At 34.5% G+C, this 27555-nt stretch overlaps 3 protein-coding genes across 14 annotated transcripts in view; 1 reads left to right on the forward strand and 2 right to left on the reverse strand.

Moving 5' to 3' along the window:
- Window positions 1-106: 106 nt before the first annotated feature.
- On the reverse strand, window positions 107-5423 carry LOC145733860 (uncharacterized). The gene is made up of 8 exons (XM_081986894.1): window positions 5096-5423; window positions 4765-5011; window positions 2536-2621; window positions 2346-2479; window positions 1028-1190; window positions 845-973; window positions 681-795; window positions 107-629 (listed from the first exon to the last, which is right to left on the reverse strand). The coding sequence occupies exons 1-8, from the start codon at window positions 5330-5332 to the stop codon at window positions 451-453; spliced, it is 1290 nt and encodes a 429-aa protein (XP_081843020.1). The 5' UTR covers window positions 5333-5423; the 3' UTR covers window positions 107-450.
- LOC145733844 (RUN and FYVE domain-containing protein 2) overlaps window positions 4893-27555 on the forward strand; it is a 37539-nt gene continuing 14876 nt past the window's right edge. Inside the window, exons 1-12 of one of the 6 annotated variants that reach the window (XM_081986867.1) lie at window positions 4893-5013; window positions 8330-8508; window positions 8615-8724; window positions 8779-8986; window positions 9037-9197; window positions 9249-9401; window positions 9456-9597; window positions 9651-9791; window positions 11237-11334; window positions 11982-12198; window positions 12250-12474; window positions 12536-12760. In XM_081986867.1, the coding sequence (XP_081842993.1) occupies window positions 5007-5013; window positions 8330-8508; window positions 8615-8724; window positions 8779-8986; window positions 9037-9197; window positions 9249-9401; window positions 9456-9597; window positions 9651-9791; window positions 11237-11334; window positions 11982-12198; window positions 12250-12474; window positions 12536-12673 (1779 nt within the window). In that variant the 5' untranslated portion in view covers window positions 4893-5006 and the 3' untranslated portion in view covers window positions 12674-12760. Of the gene's footprint in view, window positions 5014-6774; window positions 7069-7603; window positions 8262-8329; window positions 8509-8614; window positions 8725-8778; window positions 8987-9036; window positions 9198-9248; window positions 9402-9455; window positions 9598-9650; window positions 9792-10118; window positions 11732-11981; window positions 12199-12249; window positions 12475-12535; window positions 12761-27555 lie in introns of those variants that run through there. The other 5 variants (XM_081986866.1, XM_081986865.1, XR_014179288.1 and 2 more) reach the window with 5 other exon arrangements.
- Window positions 13040-27555, reverse strand: part of sd (TEA domain transcription factor 1 homolog scalloped) — a 65591-nt gene continuing 51075 nt past the window's right edge. For 6 of the 7 annotated variants that reach the window (XM_081986888.1, XM_081986886.1, XM_081986889.1 and 3 more), the window contains 9 exons: window positions 26455-26567; window positions 26189-26327; window positions 20754-20884; window positions 19291-19434; window positions 18546-18586; window positions 18093-18273; window positions 15427-15656; window positions 15138-15372; window positions 13040-15077 (listed from right to left, as the gene is read on the reverse strand). In XM_081986888.1, the coding sequence (XP_081843014.1) occupies window positions 14964-15077; window positions 15138-15372; window positions 15427-15656; window positions 18093-18273; window positions 18546-18586; window positions 19291-19434; window positions 20754-20884; window positions 26189-26315 (1203 nt within the window). In that variant the 5' untranslated portion in view covers window positions 26316-26327; window positions 26455-26567 and the 3' untranslated portion in view covers window positions 13040-14963. The remainder of the gene's footprint in view (window positions 15078-15137; window positions 15373-15426; window positions 15657-18092; window positions 18274-18545; window positions 18587-19290; window positions 19435-20753; window positions 20885-26188; window positions 26328-26454; window positions 26568-27555) is intronic. The other variant, XM_081986892.1, reaches the window with a different exon arrangement.

A 27555-nucleotide genomic window follows, 5' to 3' on the forward strand; every position in this document is an offset into this window, starting at 1 on the left:
AAACCCTCTAAATAGGGTTTCAAGCAATATAACTGTTGTACGTACAAATATGCTTTTTTCAGTTAATTGAATTGAATTCTTCCATTTTCAGGACAACAAAAATAAGTTTTAATCGAATTACTTCTATATTTATTTATTATTATTATTTACCATACATGCTAAAGACACTTATACAAAAATATCGATTATGCATTTCTCAGTTAGACTTATATACAGGTTGTATAATCAACTATGAATAAAACTAATACGATAACTGTACAAATACGAAACGCGTTATCATTATAGTTGATCAGCAAAAAAGTGGTGTATACAATGCAACTTTTACATTATTTAGGAAGTTAATTTCAAAGCAACATTTAAATATTCCTGGGGGAATTATCATCAATAATTTATTTATAAGGTCACTTAAATAGTTTCTAAGTTACATCCTACACTAACATGGCACACCTTTTACTCCTTCATTCCATAATATTCTAAAGTAATTTCCTCGTACATTTTGTCATCGCTGGCATCCACTCCAGCCAGATTTAAACCCAAGTGATTTGGGTCAATGTCGGTTATGAAAAAATCGTTGCCCAGACCGCATTCGTTTACTATTTGTTGTTTTGGTACTGGGGGAGCCAGGAAACCTAAACGAAATCACTTGAACCAAAAATTCAAATTGGTTATAATGGTCTAACCTTCCAAACCGGTCACTCCTTCTGGCATGTTGATGAATTCAACGTGAATATCATCATCCACATGTGTACTCTGCTGGTTATTTGTGTGATTAATGACTGGAGGTTCAGGCTCAATCTGAAATTACCAATTTAGTCTAATTATATGTGTAGGATAGTGTACTGACTTGATTTTGTGACTGGATTTCTTCTAAAATACTTTCAGTAGCCGCTTGTAGTTCTTTATCGAAATTATCAGTTTCTTTCACCACTTTTGCTGCATTTGCCACTCTAAGGAAATCGTTGATTCTTTGTCTCTATAACAAAACCTGATGCTAGAACATTTATAGTCACTGGTGTATCAATACTACCATTTGCCAAGACTTGGCTTCGTCTCTTTGAGCAATCGTCCAAAGATGTCCAGCACCCTGGACTGCTTTACCACCTTTACGAAAATGAGGATTTATGGACAAATTGTGCCTGACTGAATTTTTCCATCTGTCGTCATTTGCTTTGTAGAATGGAAAATGATTACTGCAAATGAATAAAACATTTTTTTACTGGAGAGACATTTTAGCTGAAACAACATAAATCATGTGGATTTTTCTCACGACAAAATGTCGGTCAAATAGCGTTTGTTCAGACCATTTCGTTTCACCCTATCAAGATATAAATCCAACCAGAATAGGGAAAAATCGTCGTGTTAATAGTTTTCCACAAGATCGTCAATAAACCGTGCCAGGTACGAAACTACGTTTCTTCCAGCAGGGTCTAAAACGATATTTTCAAGTCTGCTGGAATAATGAGTTGCTAAGATTTAAGTAAATTCTCTCCTGTGACTGTAGAAGTTTACCAAATGTATGCAATCAATGAGCATTCAACTATGAAACATTTGTCGCCACTTTATTTCTCGATTTCCCATAGTTAATCACTGGAAATTTATGGGTAAAAGGGCAGGTGGAAGAGGTAACGCCATGTTTGTCCGTTCATGTTCGAATTAAACAAGTTTTTTGTGTATTGGATAATACAGGTGTGGTAAATTCAAAAGCGACCATAGGAAAACCGTGTAACGGACAGAGAAACGTAGGTAATTGCATGCGCGGGAGAAAGACAGAAAACGAAAAAAATATCAAGTAGGCCATATTTTTAGAGCGCTGTTGCCAGTAAGTTTGTCGAGGGTATTAAATACTTACGGCGTTTGGCAACAGCGTGCTAAAAATATGGCCTACTTGATATTTTTTTCGTTTTCTGTCTTTCTCTCGCGCATGCAATTACCTACGTTTCTCTGTCCGTTACACGGTTTTCCTATGGTCGCTTTTGGATTTACCACACCTGTATAAAAATGTGTTTAACACAACTGTTACACATTTAGTTTTTTTTTGATTATTTGAAGATATTATAGTATAAAGGGGTGTATCATTCCCAGAAAGTCCCTTAACAAAAACCCGCCCCCGTTTTGTGGTCGGTCACCGTGAAATCGAACAAAATCGAGCACGCAGATAAAACAATTACGATAATTGCCTGTCTCTATTATCACGTCGTGTGCGGAGTTCCGGATCGCTGATTATCGCAGGTGCGAAGAACTATAACGAAATTGCTGTCCTATACAACCCCTTGCTTCCCCTAAAGTGATCAATAGACCAGCTTTTCATGTAATAAATATGATAATTTTTAAGTTAGTTCACTCACGAAATCCAATTGTATATCCCCGAAACTGTAAGTTCTCCTTTTTCACTTAGAGCATGTTCTATTAGTTCCGTATAAGTGAATGGAGGCTTTCTTATTAAATTGTTGGTGGCCTGATGCAGGGCTTTGTAACCTTCCTAGAAATTTTATTATCTCAGTAAAAAAATACAAGAAAAAATAATAAGATACTCACACTGATGATTACTTCATTGACGGGTGGTTGTGGAACGGTGTTTACGACTTTTGGCCCATTATCTACATTTTCAAGTGCACCACTGTCTGAATACAAAGAAATAAAGGAAAATGTCACATTGTTGTTCCAAATGCAAATTATTAAAAATATCCAGGAATGATTTAATAAAGTTTATCAAACTGTGATTACTGACTTACTTTGTAGTTGTTATCGATATACAGGGTGTCCCTAAAAGGGCTAAATACTTGAGGCTTAAATGTGTCGATATAACCCAACTTACCTCAGTCAAAAAGTCGATAATTTTGGAGCTACAGAGTGTGTCAAAAGTTTTAGTTTTTCCGAAATATTTTTTTTAATAATTGGTGTATTATCACAAAATTTGGCTTAGTTTTGTGGTGTGAAAAATTCAAATCTGCTCTCATCTCCTTTGTAAAATGTAGAGGACACCCTACCTAACCTAACCTACGATACCTCTTGTACAAATTTAAAACCAAATAACTTTTTTGGGTAACTCTGTATTTTATTTTTTAATAAATATTTTTTTTCTCCAACGTCTTTTACCTAAAAAAGGTATACGTGTAAGATTTGATTTGGGTAGCCGTTTTTGAGATATCTGGATTAGAATTTTTAGGGATAATTTCTATAGAAATGACGGAATTGACCAATAGCAGCGTCTGATTTCACGGTTTCCATAGATATATTAGCATAAAGTTATTCTGAACTGAAAGTACTGGGCCTTAGCCGAATTTGGTGACAATAAAAATTAATATTTCGGAAAAACTAATACGAAATTAAACTTTTGACACCCTGTATCTCAAAAACCATCGACTTTTGGACGACTTTTTGAGGTAAATTGGATTAATCGTCATATTTAAGCCTCGAGAATTTGTGGAAGCAGTTTTTCCGCACCTTTCAGGGACACCCTGTAGAGAGTATACTATAGTGCACATACAAGAAACATGATGAAAACCAATAAAGTAACATGGTATGACGTAACAATGTCATGTGATGTTTGCTTATTTGTAACACTCACTTGCAATATACAGGGTGTCTCAGTTGTAAGTGGTCAAACTTGAATGGCATATAATATGTAGAAACATAAAGGTAGTTCGCAGTATGAACCAAAACAAAGCTTCGTTTGGAAAAAAATATTTCTTGTAAGATGTGCCTTTTTACGAATAAAACCTGAGACACCCTGTATTTTTAATAAACTTATAACGGGTGTTCAATAATTGTTATGGTCAGGTCGCCTATGGTTGGCAATTTGCAAACAATTATTATATGACAGCTGTCAATCCAAACCATATACGAACTTATCAACGGCCCTACGTTCATGCTAGAACGAGAACCACAGCCAACTACGACCATAACAATTATTGAACACCCGTTACAAATTTTATACGTCATAGGCCGCATTCGTTTTTACGCTCTATGGAGCGAGCAGAGCTTTTTTGACGTCACGATGACGTAATTTGGCAAAACCATAATTTGGCCAATTGTAAAATTACGTCATTGTGACGTCAAAAAAGCTCTGCTCGCTCCATAGAGCGTAAAAACGAATGCGGCAACAATAGTTTGAACGTTCTAAAGATATTTTCTAAAACCAGAATAGCATTAAAAAATATACTTTTCCGTCGACCACGTAATAACAGCTTTTTTAATGAACGATAACAAAAAATGCAAAATCGTTCATTAATGAGTCCCATTAACACATGATTTTTCTATTGTTTTACTCTAATGCACGATTTTATCAAAGGCAACCAAATAGGTCTCATAGTATAGTTCCACTCTACTTTATTTATATTAAACAGAGAGAAATAGACGCATATTTCAGTTGACATCCACCATTAACGACAGAACCAACTGTCACTGTCATTGTCAAGGGTGTCTATGATTTCGGTTTGCCGTATTGCCTATACAACTGACAATTAATTTTTTTCAAACTTTCTAGAATAATAAACATTTATTATTAACTACAGTCGACGGAAAAATGTGCGATTAATAATCTCAATTTAATTACCGCGTTCAATCGCTTTCATTAATACACTCGTTGGTTAAATAACTATTAATCAAGAAAAAACATTGACATCATTTCTAGACAGTTTGCCTTGGAAGACAACTTCCATTAGTTATTTATCAAAGACAGACAAGGTTACGGTAACGATGACCAAATTGAAATAAACATAAACAAAGTGAATTTGAAGTGCAACATTCAATTTAGGAACCAACCTGGAAATGGGGGCAACTCCCGTATTTTATAATTTAGCAACCAGGACAAGTTTCCATCGGTACAATCGGACTCAATACCGCTATCCGAACTCACAGTATCATTGGCAGTACTAGTGGCTTCTCCGACATTTTTGAAGATTGCGTTTTGCAAAGAAAAGTCTTGAGTTTGAACATTATGCATTTCCGGCTGGACGTAGTTGTTGGTGTTGTGGGAATACGAATTCCAGTTGCCGTTCAGTAAAATGACCTGTAAGTAATTTTTTTATTGCTACTTACCTTCAACCCTTTTCCCCCCCAATGGAAAATTGATTTCTTATCATTAATCATATACCTCCCCTTCTAGTTCGCCCGAAATTTCTCTTTTTATGGCAATTCGCGGAAAATTGTTGCCGCTAGTCTCGACGTGGGTGAGAATTTTCCGCGCTTTGGAAAGCGGTTTTCCCTGGCTTTGTTGGTGGGAAAACGTTTGCGACACCACCCTACCCGTATCGGTGGGGTCGTGATACTCGATTTTGATATTGCTATAGTTTTCATCGTACGTGGAGTTATCGTAATAATTACTATTCATGGTAAACTATTGATATGGCAAATTTGGAAACGGAATTTTGCTTAAGTCTGACACACGCCACCTGTGATTGTTGTTAAAAGTGACAGGTTGCGCAGGTTTGTGCTATTTTACCTGAGCGAAAATTCAAACAATTTTTTTTAACAATTTGAATAGTTAGTAGTCAATTAATAAAACACTGAAAAACTGTTTTTTATATTCAATAATATTATATTCAAGTGTAACATATTTCCAATAATGACCAGAAAGAAATTTGACATTTGACAGGTTACAAAAGCACCCGTACATCTTTTGTTTCATATTTCATCCATATCATTCAAGTTAGATAGTGATAGATATAATCGAGTGCACTCGGGTTAATTTACTGAAATAAAGGTTTGACTCACAAAATGGCTGCCAGTAACATATTATGTCTATTTCAGTGTTTTTGCAACTAATTAAATGTGTTTGAGGGTTTAAATAGCATTGCAGTGGTAAAGCTTCTTTTAATACAAAATTGTTCATATGGGTAAGTAAACGATTTTACTGTTTTATTTGGCATTAATAAAATAAAAACTTACTATTAGACATGGCTTAAAAGATAAAGTGCATTAGTTAGGGATAATAATAAAATAAACTAATTTCTACGTTTTAAAAATGCATGTGTGCATTAAGAATTTTGTTGTGTTTTTCTTGCTATACAATTATAATATTACCTGTAACAGGCAAGAATCGCAGAACTTACATCCGAAATAACGTCATTCGTAACGTCCAAATAGTTCATAACGTAGTGGACGGTTCTTCCCGATTTAACTTCACTGCGGTAAACTCGAACAACAAATCGTTTGTTACACAAAAAAAGGTAATATTCCCACGTTCAAAAGTTTATTGGTGATAAACGCTTGCGCCCACATTAAAGTCCACCTCTTGACGAATCGAATTTGGCAAAAGGGCTTTTACGAGGGTTGAAGGCGGGGCTTTTGATCATCCCCCTATGTCGTTACCCTTTGATCGATGAATGCGCTTATACCGCTAATATATGTGATTTTCAGAAAGTGTACATATTCAAATTGTTTCGTTTATGCTGGAATTTTCTCGAAGTTGGCAAACGTAGAAATGTTTAAAATCTGCTGATATTTCATAATTTTTGCTAATTCTACAAAATGATTTTATACAGAGAAACCTAAAAAATATAAATATCTATTATCACAAGTAATATTAAATCAGTGTTGACTATTTCATATTTACTTTTCATGCAAAATTGAAATCATGTTCTTATAATTAAAAGTAACGGGTTTTTAAGGTATCACTTAAAGCTACGCACCCGCTCATATTACCTCTCCCATTTTCAACGCTGACCAATAAAATGGTAGCGAGACATTTTTCTCTGTCGTCATACAAGAAACCCATATCATGATTGGCTAATAAAAATTAAACTCATTTGACAATTGACATTTATACGTAAACACAACACAAGTCAGCTGTTTCTTTAATTCTAAAATGTAATTAATTTACTGATATTATTGTTATTGATTTTCATTTCACAGTATGGAAACAATTTAGTGATAAGTAAAGACCACTTTTTCGGCGTGTAGATTTTAGAAATTAAATAATGGCTGCAAGTAGTGAAGATTCGCCATCAACTCCCATTTCTACCAACAATCTGCTTTCTAGGACTAGGACTTCTTCAGTTTCTTCAGAGTACCAGTGGTCCAGTCTACTGGTAGGAAAACCTATAAGACAAAAGACCAAAGTCAAAGGTAGGACAAAAGCATTAATATTATGATTGGGTAGGGACCAGGGTTTGGCTCAAGCACAACTCAAAGCATTTGTGCTCGGTGCATTGATGCTTGTGACTGTTGGGGACATTGAGTCTTAGCTAGAATTTAGGTCTTTACTGTGAGAAGTAGGTAGTCTTCAAGCAATTTTCATGTTTCATCCACCTTATTTGTCATTAGATTATTGTTAGTTTTTATCTTTGTTTATCTAGGTAATATTTTAAGATTAAAGTGTGTGGTTACCCTATGCTTTATCAAACAAAAATGTCTACTGGTTACCATGGTAACTGTGCAATATGTACTTAATATTAAGTAATAACATCAAAAATTAAGTAATAACAGTAATAGTTAATCCAAGGGGGTTGGTGACTATTCACTATTTATAAAAATATATAGAATAAACAGGAAATGTTTATTTAAAATTTTTCTGTGGAATGCACACTAACTCTAAGTCTACTAAAAAGTCATTTTTCAAAACATAATTAACAGTAAAATGTAAAATAATATAGTAAAACCATGGAGCATTACATTACATAGCATTTTACTTTCAAAGACCACATACATCAAATTATTATCAACAATAACAACATCTGTTAAATGGCCTCAGTTGCAAATTTTCTGAAATTATTCTCTACTTTTGTTTGTGTGTTGTTATAAAATAATAATTAAGTCATACTCCCTAATACATCTAGAGTAAAACCTTAAACCTTAACCAACATTTCAATTAGGATTCTAGAAAGAGCATCAAGTTGAAATGAAGTATTGATTTGGAGTGAGTAAAAAAAGGGTGCGCAGTGCACTCCGCGCGGAAATTTCCAGAAAATCGATGAAAACACATGAAAGAATGACTCGTTCGTGTAGTATCATCATTTTACGGTTTTATGCGCTTATTTTGAAATAATTTAAAAGGATTTTGGTGCGTCACTGCCAAAATTACCAATCAGTGCGTTTGATAAAGATGAAAGTTCAGGAAATCGCCGAAAATGGGGCTGGACACGTACCGATCGAGCAAGAAGTTCCCGGAGCCCAGGACACTATTTACCTTTGTAATTTTCGCGTTTCTGTTGACGGCGATTGGCTTTGCTTGAAAGAGTTGCAGGACGTTGAGTTCAATTTGCACGATTCTATACATAAAATTATGTCGCCACCCAGTCCTGAACCTATGTCTCTTTTTGGTAAACATGCTCACTTTACTTTTAAATTCAAGTTTTCTGCTGACACTGAAAGGGATTATTCCTTCCAGGTCGGGATCCGGCAGTAATTGAGCGTAGCAATTTGGTTAACATAAGTAAATTAGTCGTGAAGGAACTGATTGAACAATCACTGAAATATGGACGAATGCTTGATTCAGATCACATGCCTTTGCAACATTTTTTTATTGTTTTGGAACACGTATTAAGGCATGGTCTGAAGCCCAAAAAGGTAAATTTGTTTAGTTACATTATTTTTCAAATTTAACAGTCAATCAATGTTTTGTTTCTGTACAAATTGACGATATTATATTATTAAATCCTGTAACTTAATTCAGGGTATCCTTGGACCAAAGAAAGAATTATGGGACATACTTCAAATGGTCGAAAAGTTTGCTCCCGAAGCACAGGACATTACAGCTAGTGTCAGAGATTTACCCACAGTCAGGTATACTTTTTGACTTTTTTTTTGAAACTTGATTTAATAAAAACCTAACTGTAGGACACATTTGGGTCGTGCAAGAGCCTGGTTGCGTATAGCTTTGATGCAGAAAAAACTGGCCGACTATTTAAAAGTTCTAATCGACCACAAAGATGAGACTTTGGTGGAGTATTTCGAGCCTGAAGCCCTCATGCTGAGCGATGAGGCTATTGTGATTATAGGGCTTTTAGTTGGTTTGAATGTTATTGATTGTAACTTGTGTGTTAAGGTAATAATCAACGCAATTTGGTTATTTGGTCTATTATATTGTTAATTTAGGAGGAAGATTTGGATTGTCCTCAAGGTGTTATAGATTTTTCTTTATATTTGCGTTCTCCTAACCAAGTTTTAAGTGATTCGAGCAGCGATGAGCAGGGTGACAACATGGTCGCGGTTTTGGACCAGAAAAATTACATTGAAGAGCTAAATAGGCATTTAAAGTAGGTAATTTGTTTGGTTTCCTGGACTGTGACTATAGGTTGTTAACACAGTGCCACAGTAGCCAATCTGCAAGCCAAAGTTGAAAATCTTACAACCACTAACGCTTTAATGAAGGAAGATCTAGCAATTGCCAAAAACAATTTAATTGCCCTCTACGAAGAGAATCGGCAGTTAAGGGAAGAGTGTGGGAAAGATCCAGCAGGGTAACTGTTCAAATGTATACTCAAATGATTTGTTTCCACAATACTTCCATCCAGGTATTCAATGAGTCTTAGCGGCATAAATATAATACATTCCAACGATAACAAAGTGGCGACTGGTGAGATGGAAGAACTCAAGCAAAGACTAGAAGAAGAACGAAAACTAAGACAAGAATCTGACCACGAACTGGAAATACAAGTGAGTTTTTAATTTGGGATTGTCATAATAATTTTGACGATTATGGTGCTCAGACTTGTGTAAAAGCTGAAATGGAGGTCGCCATGAAACTGCTGGAGAAAGATATCCATGAGAAACAGGACACGATTGTTTCTCTACGGAGACAATTGGATGATATCAAGCTCATTAACTTGGAAATGTACAAGAAGCTTCAGGTATGATTTTCATTTGTTGTGTGTGTTGTTTCACTTTTTATGATTTCTGTTATTTTGAGTCAGTCAGGAGGTTGGGTTATTCAGTTTATAGTATTCTTTTCTAAACTGATGCCAACCAAATAAACTGCAAAATCAATATCGCACAAAACTATTTTTTCACTTTAGTGACGCATTTCTTTCGGAGGAAAATTAAGTAGGATTTTTGCAGTTTATTTGATGATCAGCTCAATTTAATTTTTTTATTGGTAAACTATTATTTAGTTAGGTATAGCTGAAAAAATGTTAAGGTATTATAACTTTATATTAAGTCGTTTTGGACAATTATAGGAGTGTGAAATGGAGCTGACACAAAAAGGCGAGATGGTCAGCCGTCTTCAGGCCAAAGCAGGCCAGATCGGAAAAATTCTCAATAATCTCGAAAAGTACAATCATTTACTGAAAGACGATAAAAAATCGACAGACAACAGTAGACGCCTGGAACGGCGACCCATATCCAGAATAGTGGAAAACAAGGAAAACTTTTCCAAAAACGTCATCGTTGAAAGCAGCAAAGAGCACGACAAACCCTCGAAATCGACAGATAAACACGCGGACGGTAGAGATGAATCTAAGCCTGAACATTCCATTGATGAAGCTAGATTGTCCTCTGATTCCACCGATTCTTTTGTTAAATTAGATTTGGACTCAGATGAGAAAAGCAACGCTTAGATGTGGCGTTTGGAATTTGTTTTTATGCTGTTTTCTTCGGTGGCTGTTGTCTTATTGTCTCTGTTTGTCCATTTTTGCGTCTTTATTTTACGGGGCGGCTTAGTAAAATTGTAACTTACTGTTTTTGTATAACTGAGCTGACATGTGTGAATATTCTTCTGAGATGAAGCATTTATTATAATACAAGCTTCAAATGTAAATCCAAAAGCGACCGTAGGAAAACCGTGTAACGGACAGAGAAACGTAGGTAATTGCATGCGCGGAACAAAGACGGAATACAAAAAAATATCAAGTAGGCCGAAATTGTACAATCAGTAGGTCTGTTCGCAGAGGCAATCCCTAATTGGTTTCCAAACAGTAAATGTCAAGTTTCCATTGGTTGAATGCTCACGTGACTATGACGTTTTCTGACTTTGTGGAAAATATCAAGTAGGCCATATTTTTAGCGCGCTGTTGTCAGACGCCGTAAGTAAGTTTGTCGAGGGTATTGAATACTTATGGCGTTTGGCAACAGCGCGCTAAAAATATGGCCTACTTGATATTTTTTTCGTTTTCTGTCTTTCTCGCGCGCATGCAATTACCTACGTTTCTCTGTCCGTTAAACGGTTTTCCTATGGTCGCTTTTGGATTTACCACACCTGTATGTTAACTTGTAATGTAAACTTGAGGTTGTTTTTTTCTTTATTTGACTCAAAATAATTGAGTTTGGTGTAAGACTGAGTGTTGGCTTATTTCAGGACTGTGAGGCGTCTTTAAATCATAAAACTGAATTAGTAGGGAAGCTAGAGGCTAAGGCACAAACCTTGACAGATACTGTACATTCTCTTGAGGCTAAGTAGGTACACTTCATTTTTTTTACTCTCTATTTTGTCATTTGAAGCTTTGGGTTGTGGCCATATTACTTAATAATGTGCTATTATACATGCATTGATAGTCACAGTTCAACATCATTTCATTCTAAATGTGTGAAAACCAATAAAGGATTAGGCAGTAGTTAACATTTTAAGAAACTGTTGGCAAACCTTCACTACGGCAGCTGTTATTTAAGTCTTTAGGGAACTTACCTAGCAACTTTATAGAAAACATATTTATAGTGATAATTAACGTGTTGTTAAGACATGATAGAAGAATATTACCTATTTTTTAATTGCATTGTATTGTATGCATCGCGCTTTTTTGTGCTTCTGAATATAAGAAGAGAAGCTCTTAATAAAATAGTTATACCAACCAAAGTGTTTTTGTATTTTATTATTGTATTTCCTCAACAAAATACACAATTTTATTGTTTTAGTTTTTAATTGTTGTATTGTTGGTTTGCCAGTAGTTTTTTTGTAGATAGTATTTTCTTTGATTTTGATTGTTTTTTTTTTACATTGCACCACAATGAAAACCATTTTTTTCCACACACACGCATTTTTTGTTTTGCACTTAATTACGTACAAATATACTGAAAAATTACAAAAGTGTATTGTATAATTTAAGGCTTAAAGAATGTGAACAAAAGCGACTGTCAATGGAGCAAGTTAAACGTGATCTCCACCAACAAGCGGCTCAAGTCGAAGAACATTCCAACACCATCGAAGAAGATTTGAAAGTTGAAAGAGAATGGCGAATGTCTCTGCAAGACACTATGCAACAAGACCGGGAGAGAATATCAAAACTGCAGCACGAAAACGGCCAGCTAAAAATTATAGCAGATGTGAGTGTGTTCGGTATAGTTTTCAGTTACAAGATAGTTTTGGTTTAACAGAAATACGCGACTCTTCAAGAAGAATACTACACTCTTAAAGATAACTGTTTGGAGCAGGAACACACTTTAGAGGAATTAGGGGGTAAATTGCGTGATCACAAGTTGCAGATATCTGAACTGAAAGAAGAAGTAAACAAGAGCAAAGGTGACGCTGCTTGGGTCAGTGATAGTACAGCTTTGCATTGTAAATCTTGTAAAAAGGAGTTTAGTTTAACTCGCCGTCGGGTAAGTACATATAAAATTGTTCATTAAGTGGTATAAAAGCCATTCTCTTGTCATTTTTTAGCACCATTGCCGAAACTGTGGTGATATTTTTTGCAATGCCTGCTCAGATAATTCGATGTCACTTCCTTCGTCCGCGAAACCTGTCAGAGTATGTGATGAGTGTTATGTTGTGCTAGCTGGACGTTTTGGAGTGATGTGAAGATTAGTTAAGTTATATATTTTATTATATTTAGGGAAAGGTACAAAGAACCCCAAATTGTTTAAATAAAATATACTATTGGCTATAGCCTCCGGTTGTTTTTTGTTAGTTTTTTAACAAACATAGCTACAGAAGGAGCAATACGAATGTGACCTTATCAGGAATAATAATGCTTTTGGAACTGACCTGGAGGCAACCTCAAAAGACAAAAACCTTAAACTTTGAGTAAGTGGTGTCACTGACTTTGTGTGCTTTTGGTAGAAAACTCCAATTTTCGCACAAAATTAAATATTGGATTAAAATTAGGGGAGCTGAAAACTGATTCATTTAAGTAGGTGGCTGGAAAGATAATAAAACAAACATAAATCACTAGTTTTATACTTTATAATTTCCATACAAATTATAAACATGATCTTTAAAATACTGTACAACATCCAGAGCAAAAAGTTTAATATACCTTCTGATATGGCATTTAGAGATATGAATGAAAATTTCATATTACAAGACGAACATCACACAACCCAGTGATTTGATAAACTGAAGATAAATTCAAATTTAAATAATAATGTAACAAACAGTACTAGTAAAAAATAAATCACTGACTTGGTCAGAATTGAACAGAAATCTACCCTGCTTAACTTAAACTCGTAAGATTCTAGCGTCGATAGTGTAAAGAGTCCAAACAAAAATAAGCCATACTCTGATTTATATAGAAATATAGATTAATATGTACAAATTTCGTTTATGTACATTCTGACACAACTTTTGAGTCGATATAAAATAGAATTTTTAAACTTACTTATTGTTTATAGAGAGTCTTATTTAATTTTGATGGTCATTCCGTAACTAAACAGCATTATAACCTTAACGTCGCATCTGTCTTTCAGCTACCTCGAATTTTACACAATTTTTAGGTCTGTCAATTTTTACACCTTCACAGAAGATGTCACAGGTTTTAAAGGAAACGTAAAATTGCTCTACCATTTCAACTTATCAAATACACTTAGGAAGCTACCAAAATTGCTTAGTTTTAATTAATATTTAAAAAAAATCTTGGTTAATTTCAACTCTAAGAGATCAATACATTGCCACCTGAATTAAAAAAAAAAGTTTCAATCCTATTTAATTGCACACAAACTTAAAACTTTAGGTAATGATATTCAGTTTACAGTCAAAATACCTCGATTTAAATTTGGTTATCAACACTGATTGGTTGAAAAAAGTTAAACTAACTGCATAACTTAAGGACGGAATTTTAAAATCAACTGCAAAACTGGATATTATCACCAAAACAGGAAATTGGTAATATATGGTGTTTTTTTTATGAAAGTTTTTGGATTTGGGTTGGTCATAATTTTTTTGATAAAAACCAGTGGAGCTTTTGCCTCTCTTAAAACGAGTGGCCAATAGAAAGATTTTAAATTAATTTTGTCGTTCCTCCCAAATCCGTATATTCAAAAAGTGACTAACAAAAAGCAGAACCAATTTACCATTTTCTACTAATAATCTTTGCTGAACTGATTTTTAGAAAATAAAAACATCCAAATTCTAAACCAGGAAGCAAACAAATTCAAATAACCGTCTTCTTCAAAATACTGCGTATTTTAATTTAAATTTGTCGTTTTCTTTCGTCTTTAGAACCTACCATTATTTTATTTATACATATAAAATGTTAAAAATTATCATCACAAATAGCAAACTCTTAATCTACCTTGTTAAACCTAGATAAATTCTTTGCCTAACATTACTTTAAATTAATTCAGAATTTGATTTCCTTTTTATAGGTTTTACCATTTAATAATAATTACTATTTCTTATTAAGCCAGAAAATCAAATTCCAAATATCCACCAATTATTGCAGGGGTACAAGCATATAAAGAAATGTTTTACATATATAAAAAAAAAATCTCAATTTCTTAGAATCAGTACTTTGTTGTAAATAGTAATATAATGCTTAAAAGTAAAATAAATAAAGTTTCACTCTGAGGACAACTTGTTCTAATTGAACGAAATGTACGGATTCTTCTTATTTGTATTGCAACAGCCTCAATTTGTTACGCCCAAGCGAACTAGGAAATATAAACTGCCACTGAATGTTTTATTTCTTCTCGCCAAAAAGTAAGAGCGAAACAGAAAGTGTAGATTCTTATACCCCACGTGAGAGAAACGAAAAAAAAAAATGGCAATATGTCGCAAATTTTCTTAGCTACATGTAAACGATTAATACTAGTATTGTAAGTGTGTAGGCACTGAAGTGAAAAGTGACGAACAATGTTGCTCGGCGCACGCGCTAGTCTTTCACCAGCCTGTAAATGTGGTGTTGCGCGCCGTGTTCGCCTGTCGCCACTTCGAACACGTACGCCGTGCATAGGAGAGTTTCTTGAGTATCTCGGTTACTTACAACCTGGAAAAAAAATACAATTTTTGTAAGCAAACTAAAAAATTGTAAGTCAAAGATTTCTACCTGAAGAATCGTAAAATTCTCCAACACACTGTTCATCATGTACTTCTCAGGTAAGTGTTTCAATTTGTGAATGAAATTAATCATATACTCGCACATAGGACTCCGGTGTATTCGATAGACAAATCTCCCGTTTTCGTATCGCGCATACTCCGTCTCCACTTTTTCCACTACTTGCTTACCGAAGGAACACACTTTAGTTGAACACGTGATGGTCATGTTTTCGTTGCTCTCGTACCTAAATATCGCAACAGCGTTAAGCGTGAACAGCGCAAAAGTACGGTTTACTTACGAACTAGTAACTCCGTAGAAAGCCCCCGCTTCGTCGATACTTGAATTGAGATCCGCCCAAAATTTTACCAAAAAGAACGCGTTTTGTGGTCCCTTATCGTACAATTCTTTAAGGCCGCCTTTTTTCTCCGGGAATTTGTCGTATATTTGTCGAACATCCACTGCTTCCAGTAGGGGATCGGTGTAGGAGAGCGCAGGCCCTCCTATATGCACAAACAAGTGTTTGGAGTACTGAAAAATAATACAAAATGTGTTATTTGTGATCCTGTTTTGTTTGTTGGTAACTGCTTTTTTTTTACTAATCAAACTATCCACTGTGCTGTGATTTACGCCAATAGTGGTAAATCCAAAACCGACCATAGGAAAACCGTGTAACTGACAGAGAAACGTAGATAATTGCATGCGTGGGACAAAGACAGTAAACGAAAAAAATACCAAGTAGGCCATATTTTCAGTACGCTGTTGCCAAAATCCAATACCGTCGACAAAACGAAAAAAATATCAAGTAGGCCATATTTTCAGTACACTGTTGCCAAAATCCAATACCGTCGACAAAATGTATTGAAAATATGGCCTACTTGGTATTTTTTTCGTTTTCTGTCTTTGTCCCACGCATGCAATTATCTACGTTTCTCTGTCAGTTACACGGTTTTCCTATGGTCGGTTTTGGATTTACCACACGTGTATTATGTTAACAATTGGAGTGCTGCAAATGTCATTGAAATAGTATGGCAATACAGTGGTTCTGACACTGGCACTAAACAAGTTTGGAGCAAAACTGGTGTATTGCCATACTGTTTCAAAGACATTTGATAGAGTAGGATATAATTAGATTAATTTTGCACTAAATTTGTCAATTAAAAAAGCCAAAAGCATTAACCTCCTTTGAACAGAAACGATAAGCCCCTATATGTTCGAACAATCTATTAAAGTTAACCGTATTTTAATAATATGCCCTTAAATGCAATATATCCTAGAAAATTTATTCAGAAACGACGAAACCACTATTAAATTAGTTAAGGTGGTATTATACCATACTTCAGTAATTAACGTATAATACCATTAATTTAATGGTGACGAAAGGTGTTCTTTATTTAATGAATTTTTACTTATACATATGCATAGCACTTTTCAATTTCCTCTACAATTTGATTGGCTAAGTATACATTAATGTTGTTCGTAATCAATAATTGATGATACTGTATCATTTACTGGAAACGAGCAACATTAAACCACTTTTAATTGTAAAAATGGACAGTTTGTACATAAAAAAACACTTTAGGTGTCCGGAGAGTCATTTAAATTATAATAAAAATATGACAAATGCTACTATAACTCGTATTCTTTATTACAACCACAACCCGAAAAGTATCTGGGTTGATGACTTAGCAGTGATTGTAATGATGGGTTTAATGGGGTGTCAAATTACCTTCCTGATAACTGGTTACATCAGTGACTTTTTACCGCTAGTTCAATCGGTAAACATATTTGAATTTCATATTAAGGCATTCGATTTTAATTTCCAACATCCAATGTCATTATGTGATGCAAATATTTATGGAAAAATCAGTGGGATTGCCATTAAATTTTGATTTATACGATTTTAATAAACCGTGTTTTTATGATTTAAGTGTTGTCGATACATGACTACCAGTCAAGAACATTGATTATCAGACAATTAAGAAACATTAGTTTGATGTTCTGATATTTGGAAGTATTGCAAGTGAGGTTTTGGTACAGATTTTTGCTATTTGTCTAGGCACTCTAGGCAATTACCATTTGCTCTTTAACATAGAATTTACTATTATTATGCGTTTGAACCATCCATGTCATCTAAGTATACTTAAACTTGAACATTTTGAATTATGACTTTTTGTTTCTGGACAAATGGCGAATGTCTGAATCTAAACTACACCATTTACACAGGTAGTTTAGAAAATATCACTTGGATTTTAGAAAATATAAGTTGCATCTCAGAACTTAAAAATTGTATTTCAGCATCGTAAATTTGATTTTAGAAAGCGTGTTGGATTTCAGATTAGTCTCTTGTATTTCAGAAAAGGTCTGTTGGATATTAGAATAGTTATTTTAATTTCAGAATTTTATTATGTTTCTGTGTGTTTATTAGTCCATTTTTTTTAATTTAATATCAGCGAATTGTTCTATATGTAGTAACAATTACGAGTTACAAAACGCCAACAAGAATAACTTTGTCAATGAATACAAAATTTACATCCAAACTGGCATATCTTCATTTGCTAAAACTTTTAATAACTTTGTAACAATGACAGCACAATTACCTTTCACAAATGTTACTATGAAGATTTCTGATATACAACTTTAATTTACCAAATTACAAATAACCGTGTCAAAAATCCGACTGATCTTTTCTGAAATTCAAGAAACTGTTCTAAAATACAATGTGCAATTTCTAAAATCAAAGTTATTATTCTAATATTGAATGTACCGTTTTCGAAATACAAGTGATATTTCTAAAATCCATCACATGGTTTCTAAAATTCAACTGATTCAGCTTTCTAAATTACATATGTAAATGGTCATTTGTCAAATGATGGTAGCATGTAGAGGCAAACTGTAAATACATATCGAACAAACATCAAAGAAAGTTAATTGGATACTAGTGTTACTATTTTAAAATAACCTTACCACTTCTTCTCGATTCTGGGACTCCATGAAAGCTGAAAATTCAACGAGCCTCAACTTGTGCGTGGCAATAGCTCGTCCTTCCCAAACTGGAGGTGGGGCTGCCTGCAGTGGTCCAACATCTCCTGCTGATACCGCTGTTGCTGGTTTGCCTGGGTAAGGTGCTTGCGCGAACGGCTTTACACTGAAATTTTTTAAGTGTAGAAGACTCGCAAACCCAGAAATCGAGTAGCTAAGCTGAGGTTTGAATGTAACAGATTAGGTTCAAAATATCACAGTCTAAAGACTACTGTCCCTAAACCCAATTTAAACGGATTAAGTAACTTTTGTTGTCCCTGGAGAGTGTAACCATATGATAATTGCCAATGTGGCAGTGCATTGGTCAAAAATGCAACTTTCAGCTTGTTCTTGACCAATCACAAACTATTTTTTCTAGAATGAACTAATTCTACTTACTCTTGGGATGTACCAGGTTGAAGTCCAGGCTGCCAAAATTGCTACAAACAAAAAAAAATCCCAATTAAAATCGTTACACCGCAAACAATCACAAAACATAGAGACAATATTACTGCTATTAACAAACACAATAATGAGGATAAGTGGAGCATATGTGGGTATCGCAATATCCACAAATGTTCACTTTTGACATTTATTTGCAACACACAGCAAGTAAGCGGTACGGTCAAAAATCGGTTAGGCTCAGCTTTTGGTTTGTTATGCGAAAAGCCATTTAAACCATTTCGGGATGTTTCGAATCGGCCAGATCAAGCAATTAATTCCTAACAGTTGGACAATAATTAAAAATTATACACACACATATAAAGAGTAAAACCTTCAGAGCTTGGCAATTTAGATTGCGCCCGTTCACGTGGAACAAAATCTTTCATAACCGCATTTAGCGTTATTTATATTTTACTACAAAGTAAGGCAGGATAGTGTTTTGTAGCAACTTTCTGCGTTAATTGTTTTAATTACGTTTTATCGCTGTATTCAAAAGGAAACAATAATTATTATTGTTTACGGTCTAAAAATGGTATTTCTATGTTGCTCAATTTTGTTGCATATAGAATTTTACAACCGCCATAAGAAAGCACGTTAGCAGGAGGAATAGCAAAGAACCAGTCCTGAGGTTCCACCTGGTGAATATACAGAGTGACCCAAATCACTCTAACGTTCACTAGGAATCTCAGAGACAACTTACCGACCCTCCGTGGTAAGACACGGCATGTGGGTTTAGACTTAGAGGAAGCCCGGCCGACTTGCTGTGCATTGCAGTAGCCGAGACTATCTGCGCACTAGACATGTTTGACATCGTTTGAAGTGTCTTCTCCTTAACCACGTGATCCTAACAAATCAAACTTGCCGTTATTTTAATATGTAAGGTAGTAACTATAACGAAATATTTCTACCTTTACACTCTCTCTTGGTTTTCTTATCTCTACTACCGGTAGGAAGCTCTTAAAAGGGTGTACGGTGACTTTTATTGTAAGGACACTTTAGAAATTAAGGCTACAAATGGACTTTTACTACCTTTTCAGTTGCTGATAAGACTCTGTAGGTGTAGGTAGTAAACAATCCTCATAAAAAGGTTTCGAAATTTGTCACAATATTTAAAGGGCCAGACTAAATTTATGAACTGTCCAGCAGCATTTGTGTAAATCTCAGAACAGTGAGTAGTTTGTGATTGGTCAGAAAAAGCAGCTTTCAGGTTCTTGACCAATCACAAACAACGAACATTGATCACAGTGTACTGAACTGTTTGTTTTATAGACAGTAGAACAAATTTGAATTTTTGAATAAACACTTTTACATCACATTATTATGGTAGGTAGTAATATACCTAAAAACAACTATATTAAAACCATAAAATCCTGTTCCAACTGAATAATCAGTTCAGTCTTAACTGAAGCATTGTGAATGGATTAAGTTAATACAAAAATGGGTGTGTTTGCAAGAAGTAATATTCCAGCAAAAAAAAATCATAGAACCGGAGACAAGTGAAAATGCATTCAAGGTGAAATTGTATTCTTAAATGGCAATAGCAATCGGTTTTAAATTTATTCTAAAGTGCCTGCCTTTGTCGTCCGTTGATCGCCTTTTAATTTGTCACTACACACCAGAACCATGAATGAAACAGAGCGTGCAATAAACGCATTATTAAATCTACAGATTAACCTAATGGGAAAACAATATAATAAATTTATTAGAGAGTTTTTGGACTGGCTGCGTTTTCAAACGATATCGGGTTTTTAGTGGCAATTTGCTAATATATTTGTTAACAGTTGTAATATCGGTTTTTAGGCGTAAATTACACACTGTATACCTACAAGAACAAATATTAAAAAAACCACAAGGAAAAACGTTGTATTTACATTAAAGACAGCTTAGTTTCCTTTAATGTCCTATCTACAAGCCATTCCATCACTCGTTTTTATCTCCCAAAGCCCGTCAACAACTAATTACGGACATTAACAAAGAACAACAGGTTTTTGTCTTAAACCAGTCAGATATTGAGCTATGCCTTAATGCAATTTAGATATGTAGTTTCGTATTTGACATTGTTTCTACAGTAAAGCAAGTAACCTCTTTACAAATATGAGACTTTGGAGGACTTTAAAGTTTCAATAATACACTAATTACTAACCAGATTATATAAATACTTACGACTTTAAGTTTAGCCTGGATTTCTCGTAACTTCCGCCTCGCTAATACTTGTATGTGTGAGCTGACTTGTTTTCTTGTTCGCGTCTTTCCAGTCCGAAGTTTAATATATCGGGCTATAAGTTCGTTTCGACCTAAAAATAAACAAACCAACTTAAACAATTTCCTTATTTAAATCCGTAACGACTTTCAAATATGTTAACTCAATGACGGTACTGTTCCTCTACAAATCTCTTCATTTCTCTGCCAATTATTTGTACATTTACCTGTCTGGGGTTCAGTTGGTTGCGTCTCTTTGAAAACGGTCGACAAGTGCGTGATCCTAACAAGTGAATGGTCACATTAACGTTAGTAATGCGAAGTACTTAGTACACACTTAATGGCCCAAGCCAGGTAAAAATTTTGAAGTAATGTTTGCCTGCAGCAGTAAACAAATCTATGAAATATTAATGACGGCTATTATTTTGAAAATGTGCAAGTGGGAATGGTCAACCAACCACGAAACATCCTCTTCAAAAGCATTTTAAGCTCAAATAATTCATTTTTATCCGCCGTGATAAAGGAATTTCTATACAGGTGCTAAAGGGTTATTTGCAACTGCACAAAATTCCCTCTTATAATAGGCTAATTATTAATTTATCAACAAGCGAAAAACCTTTACCCCCAGCAGAATTTCGTTATCGTCTTTTATTTTCTTGTAATTATTGTCAAAATTTCGACATTTTGGATAAGTCCCTGTAACTTCGTTATTATGACAGTTTGGTGAAAATAGATTTTACATTATCAAGGCACTTTTTGTTATGTTAATATTACTTTTATAGATTCACTATTTTTTGAGTTCTGAACTAAACTTCTACTTTTTTAAATACGAGTCATATTTTATTTTTACCTTATCAGAAAGATTATTTTTTCCCTTGGGGTGACAGAATTTGAGAGGACAATACCCGACAAAAGATACTAGTTCTCAGTCATTTTCTGTGACTCATTCATCATCCTTTCCATAACTAATTATTCCACATGGTTCTTGATTTTTTTTACCGCTACTTATGGAAATTTGAATGTCAAGGTTGGACATCGGGTTAGTAGTTTCAGTCTCAGAGATATAAGAACTGTTCGTAGAGGCAATTTCAAACTGGTTTCCAACTGAAAATCGGAAATTGTTGGCTTTTATTGGCTGAATGCTCACGTGACATTGACATTTTAAGGATAATGGCCAATAGCTGGACATATTCCTCTGGTTACTAGTTGGAGACTCGTTCTGGGAACAGACCTATAATTTTATGCGGATATTTGATGCACAGAGATTCTCAGTCACTTAATAGCTCTATAGATTTCGGAAAAACCATTATGTCAACCCTAAATGACTAGCGCAGATAACTATCGAGTAACCACTTCGAATAAATTTTTCGTTTTGGCTTTGTTCACGTCAGGTAGCTGCCTGTATTAACACGCATGCAAAAAAAAAAGTTGCATATGAAATAATTGGGCCCCGACAATCACACACATTTACACGCCAACACAAAATCGATTCAATGACCGAACAATGTGTAATATTTAAAGGAAAAAGTTAACTAAAAATACGTAAAAAAAATGTAACTTTAACAATGTGCACACTTTTGATTCATGATCACGTGACATCATGTTTATAAAATCAGATGGAGGTCACGTGACTTTTGAATCAAAGACACATAACAAAAAAAATATCAAGTAGGCCGAAATTTCAACACGCTCTTGCCAAACGTCAAATATTATTTCATCTGTCGTCTGTGATTAAAATCATAAAATCTAACCTCAAATTTTGGAAGTAAACAAAAATAATTACAGTGACAGGCATATTAATACAAGATACAACTCATATATTGTAAGATTTTGGGAAAACATGAACGAATGACACTATTTACACAATAATAAGAATCACTCTAGTTAGTAGCCTTTCAATTTAATGTAGAAAACTACCCCCATACAATTCATCAGTGAGAATACTTCAAGGTATTCCTAGTGTAGTGTTGTTATTAGTGAAGTTATTTTTCCTAGCCTGTACTTACGGATCTAGTGATCAGAACAGAAACCCTGAGGCTTTGAAAGAAGCTGGAATATTGGAAAGTAAAGCTAATCTGCTTAACTTTAAGCTAAGTCAGACAACTTGACTACTTTTATTGAGTCCAGTTACCAACAGTAGGTAAATACGTATTTATTTTTTCAGTTTGAATAACAATGATATAATAAGGTGTAAAAAGTCTAAAAGCTTTGATTTACTATACTAGTTCAAGTAATCTAATTTACTGTTCAAGTTGCTTTCAATCAATTTGCCAGAACAGTGAATTTTTGCACTTTGAAATTAGATCAGTAAATTAGGGTTTTCTTACCTTGTTATTCAAACATTCAACTAACATTATCATCAACAAACTCCTTTATGGGTTGGATTGTTAAATCTCACTTTGCTTGCTGGACACAATGATGTTGTTTGCCTTTAAAGGAATATTACTTTTGGTCTTCAATTTAAGTTTGTGAATGTGATGTGAGATCAACATGTCAGGTTTGTCGCTTTCTTCAGTCACTTTTCATTTTTATTCTGGCCTAAAAATGGTCATATTCTTTGTTGTTTCACCAAAATTTTACCCGATTCATTTTGAGGTTAGATTGTAATTGCGCGTTTGACAGTTGCAGTTTACCGCACATTAGGGAGGTGTTGCAACGCAATCGTGAGTTCAAATAGTAAATGAGGAACAATTATTCAAGTTTTGAAACAAATTACACAGAAACCGCACTAAAAATGTTATAAAAGTAAACGGAAATATTCAGGAATGTTCTAATAAGAAAGTTAAGTCTGTTCGCAGAGAGAATCTCCAACTAGTAATCAGAGAAGTAGATACATCCCCATTGGCCACAAGTCAGAAAACGTCATAGTCACGTGAGTATTCAACCAATGGAAACCAATTAGGGATTGCCTGTGCGAACAGACCTACTGACTGTAAAATTTCGGCCTACTTGATATTTTTTTGTATTCCGTCTTTGTTCCGCGCATGCAATTATCTATGTTTCTCTGTCCGTTACACGGTTTTCCTATTTAATATTTTTAGATTTTTTTAAAATTATTTTTTAGAAGCTGATTTGTCCATTAGTGTAGTTTAAAAATGAAAAAGACGCGCAAAACCGAAAACGGTAAATGAAACAAAAGGGTAAAAGCAAAAATTGTTCCGTTGTATTAACGGTATAACGTCCAAGTTACTAGTGTTCATTTTATGTGGTCAGCGCAAAATAAACCGAAAACAACCTCAATTCCGGGATATGTATTTGAAAACAAAAGCACGGCAAGGGATGTCACGCTCTCGCTCCCCGGGATGGGGGGGCGGTGCAGCCCCAAACTATGCCAAGAATGTGCAATTAGTGAGAGAGCGAGGGGCGTTCGGTCGCCACCGCTGCCGCCGGCGAAGAAAATATAAAGTAGGGTAGATTTTGCCATTACGCTGCCGCGTTATTAGAAGATGAAGATATCAGGGATTGAGTCCTAAACTGTTTAACTGCCTTCTTTACGTTCGGAGGGTTAACTCTTTCACTTTTTGACAAAACAGACTAAAAATTTTGTCTAACCTGAGTAATTCTACTCCTCCATAAAGTCTCTCCTCCCTCTATAGGGTCCGTCATAATGGGACACTCCCCCTTTTGCCAGGACTACTGCCCTTTGACTACATTAACATACTACTCGCTGGGAAAAGTGATATAGAAGACAGAAGGGACAGCAAATACGACGCTCTTTTATAATGAAAAACCTACAATTTCTGTATTATTCCTTTAATTAAATAAAAAACGATAAAATTGAAAAGCTGCTAAGATTATACGAGGATACTCTAATGGATTAAATCTAGTGACTTGGTAATTAACTTTCTATTCTACTTTATAACGAACTTTGCATTTGTTGTGTTTATTTCCAGTCTTTTGATGTCATAACAGCTTTAATTAATCCATTAAACTGCTTCGTAGTATTTAAATGACTATGAACACGGCAACTAATCGTAAAATCAATTAAAGTTATTATAATAATCCTTTCGAACGTGGTTTTATCCAAAAATGATAGAAATGCGGTGTGCAAACATATTTTTTATAGATAACACAACTTATAAGCGCCCATCGGTCGTTTAAAATTGTTTCGTCTAATAATTTAGCATTTTTGCATGAATCATCGTTTTTTTTTATAAGATTATTGATAAGTAAGTAACAAAAACCACTTATCTAAAAGTGATGTTACATAATAGATTATAACAGAATTGTCATACATTGTGGATAAACAGATACAACGTAACTAGCCTGGTTTATGACGTATCTTGTCAATTTTATGGGCTTCCACTTAGAAAGTTTATGATTTTGGGATCATTGGAACAAACGTTGGTCAGACAATGCTTATGTTGTAACTCGGAACTAATTACTTGATGACCAGCGTCGTTGAGGTAAAATCGACTGGCGCCAAGCATTGATTGGTCTTCTAATCATAAATCTTAACTCGTCTAAATGAATTACAAGAACGATTTTACTTCATTCATTAGTTTTACATTTTTACTTTTGAGACAATTATTAAAAAATTTTAAAGAGACAAGAGAGTAAAAAAACATGCATATAAAAGTAAAAATCTGGTCAAACAATCAAATATTGTATAGTTCGAACCGAACAATTAGCAATTTGGCCAAAAACAGGAAACAATAGAATCCACGAGGCTTTATTGGCAAAATACATATTATATTATTGACGAAATTGTTTTGTGTTTTGCCTGTAGATTAATTGAAATGTTGGTAATAAACAGCGACGATCCAACATGGTTTTTCACGTTTGCAGTTTAATTGCAAATGCAGTGTGAAAATTTAATTAACCGCGATTTATTATTATATTTCTACGATAAAAATTAAATTGAAAAGTTTAATCAATTTAAAAAGCCAATTTTGTTTCATTCGATGTGGAGTAGTAGAGGGTAACCTAACAAAATGGAATATTAAAGTTAATTCATAGGTTTTGTTATGTTGCACGTAGGACATCTAACGGCAGTTCATTAATTACTAATAATTCCGACTTCGATTTATTCTTGCAAAGTCCCGTTAAAGCAAATTGCGTTAATTATTGCTTCAAAGTTTTAATTAACGTAAAGTTGAGGAACTATTTTGTGCAGGACACGGCGGACATATGCATGTAAGTTTGCTATTACAACGAGGACTGTAAATCTAAAAATTGCACTTTATCGATCGTATTTATGAATATTTTAGTTAACTGCCATAATAGAGGATGGACGACTAATAATAATTGATTTTAAGAAATAGTTCTGTGTGATACCGAGAACACGTGCCCTAAACCGTCATTTAGAGGTCATATTTGAAATTGTTAGTTTGGAAAATTACAACTACTAATTTAAAACGGTTTCACGTCGAAGTTGGGAGTTTCAGTCCATTACTCACCGTACATTTTTCCTTCGTCTGATAAAATAATTTTCCGTCGTCCACACGGGGGGTAGATGGCCAGGGCTTCTTGGAAGCTTTGTTCGATATCCGGACTCCAGACACCCTCGGCGTCGGCAGCTGCCATGTCCTTTTCATCCTATAATTACAGTAACTTGAGGGACAATACCGGACCGGACAGGTTCTTTATTGTTGGAACGATAGCAGCAAGTATATAACTTTGCTGGGACACGCTTTTCTATTATGATTATCGTAAATGAACTTACATCGCTGAGATCTCCCACATCCAAGTTTTTCGTATCCGGCCCGCCATTTGAGTCGGCCGGCGGGCCCGACGTCCACGGAGAAGTAATGGTGCTGCCGGGAGTCACCACGCTGCCTGTAATCAACAAATTCCTTTAATACTCCTCCAGATTCAGATCACCCATAGAAAGATTAGCTAGAAAGTGGCAAACTATTGTTATTGGTCAAGAGATTTACGCAAATGCTGCTCATCATTCCTTTAATAACAAAGCATCAAAAACTTTGTTCGATTCTGAAATTAAGCTTCATCAGATCAGTTAACAGTCTCAGACATTTAGAAGTTCAAAATAACAAAACCACATTTAACTTCGTTCCGGTTCTTCTGATTGAGAACCGTTTAACAAGTTATTACCAGATAACTGTATTTGTTATGGTTTTATTAAATCACTTCACAAATTGCCAGAAAATCGGAACTGCCACTTTACGAAATATTGCAGAATCCTTAATTTGCATTCCGCCGAAATTTGGACGTAACTTAAAAATTGTATCAATAATGTTTCGTACGTTACATAATGCTTATTGCAAATCAAGATAGTCAAAGTTAGAAAATAACAGAATTTCCTGAACCTAATACGTTTCGTTCCACATTAATATCATAACATATTATTACAGCTTTACAATTATAGAAATTCATAATTTTTCACTAATGTTACAAAAACAACAACCGACACATATTTACTTTAACATATTGTGCCTTTTGTAATAGATAAATCAGCAAAAATTGTTTAGTAACCGTAAACAACCTGACTGTTTGAAGAAGGGTCACAAATAAACTCTAAAATATACAAACCTTTCTTTATGAGCCACGCCAAGACGGTTCAAACACACTATGGTGTTATATGAATCATTTGGAAAGAAACACGAGATATGAGGATTTCGAGAATTACGTATCGTTGTGTATATTTGCTTTTGTGAATCTAGAATTATTGTCAAGAAAAGTCAATATCAGAATGTATTAAAGCAGCCATAAAGTAAGATTGAAATATGAATAACACCAGAGATAAAAACTTATTATATTAATAAATCACGAGATTTTTATGCAACAAAAGTAGATAAGTGTGGAA

Source organism: Ips typographus, linkage group LG9, assembly GCF_016097725.1.
Source record: "Ips typographus isolate SLU linkage group LG9, UJ_Ityp_2.0, whole genome shotgun sequence".
Taxonomy (NCBI): domain Eukaryota; kingdom Metazoa; phylum Arthropoda; class Insecta; order Coleoptera; family Curculionidae; genus Ips; species Ips typographus.

Coding starts and splice junctions, on each gene's coding strand:
- LOC145733860 (XM_081986894.1), bottom strand. CDS start 5,332: ATGAATAGTAATTATTACGATAACTCCACGTACGATGAAAACTATAGC. Junction 5,012..5,095: donor CGGGCGAACTAGAAGGGGAG/GTATATGATTAA, acceptor AATTACTTACAG/GTCATTTTACTGAACGGCAA. Junction 2,622..4,764: donor GGAGTTGCCCCCATTTCCAG/GTTGGTTCCTAA, acceptor CTTTGTATTCAG/ACAGTGGTGCACTTGAAAAT.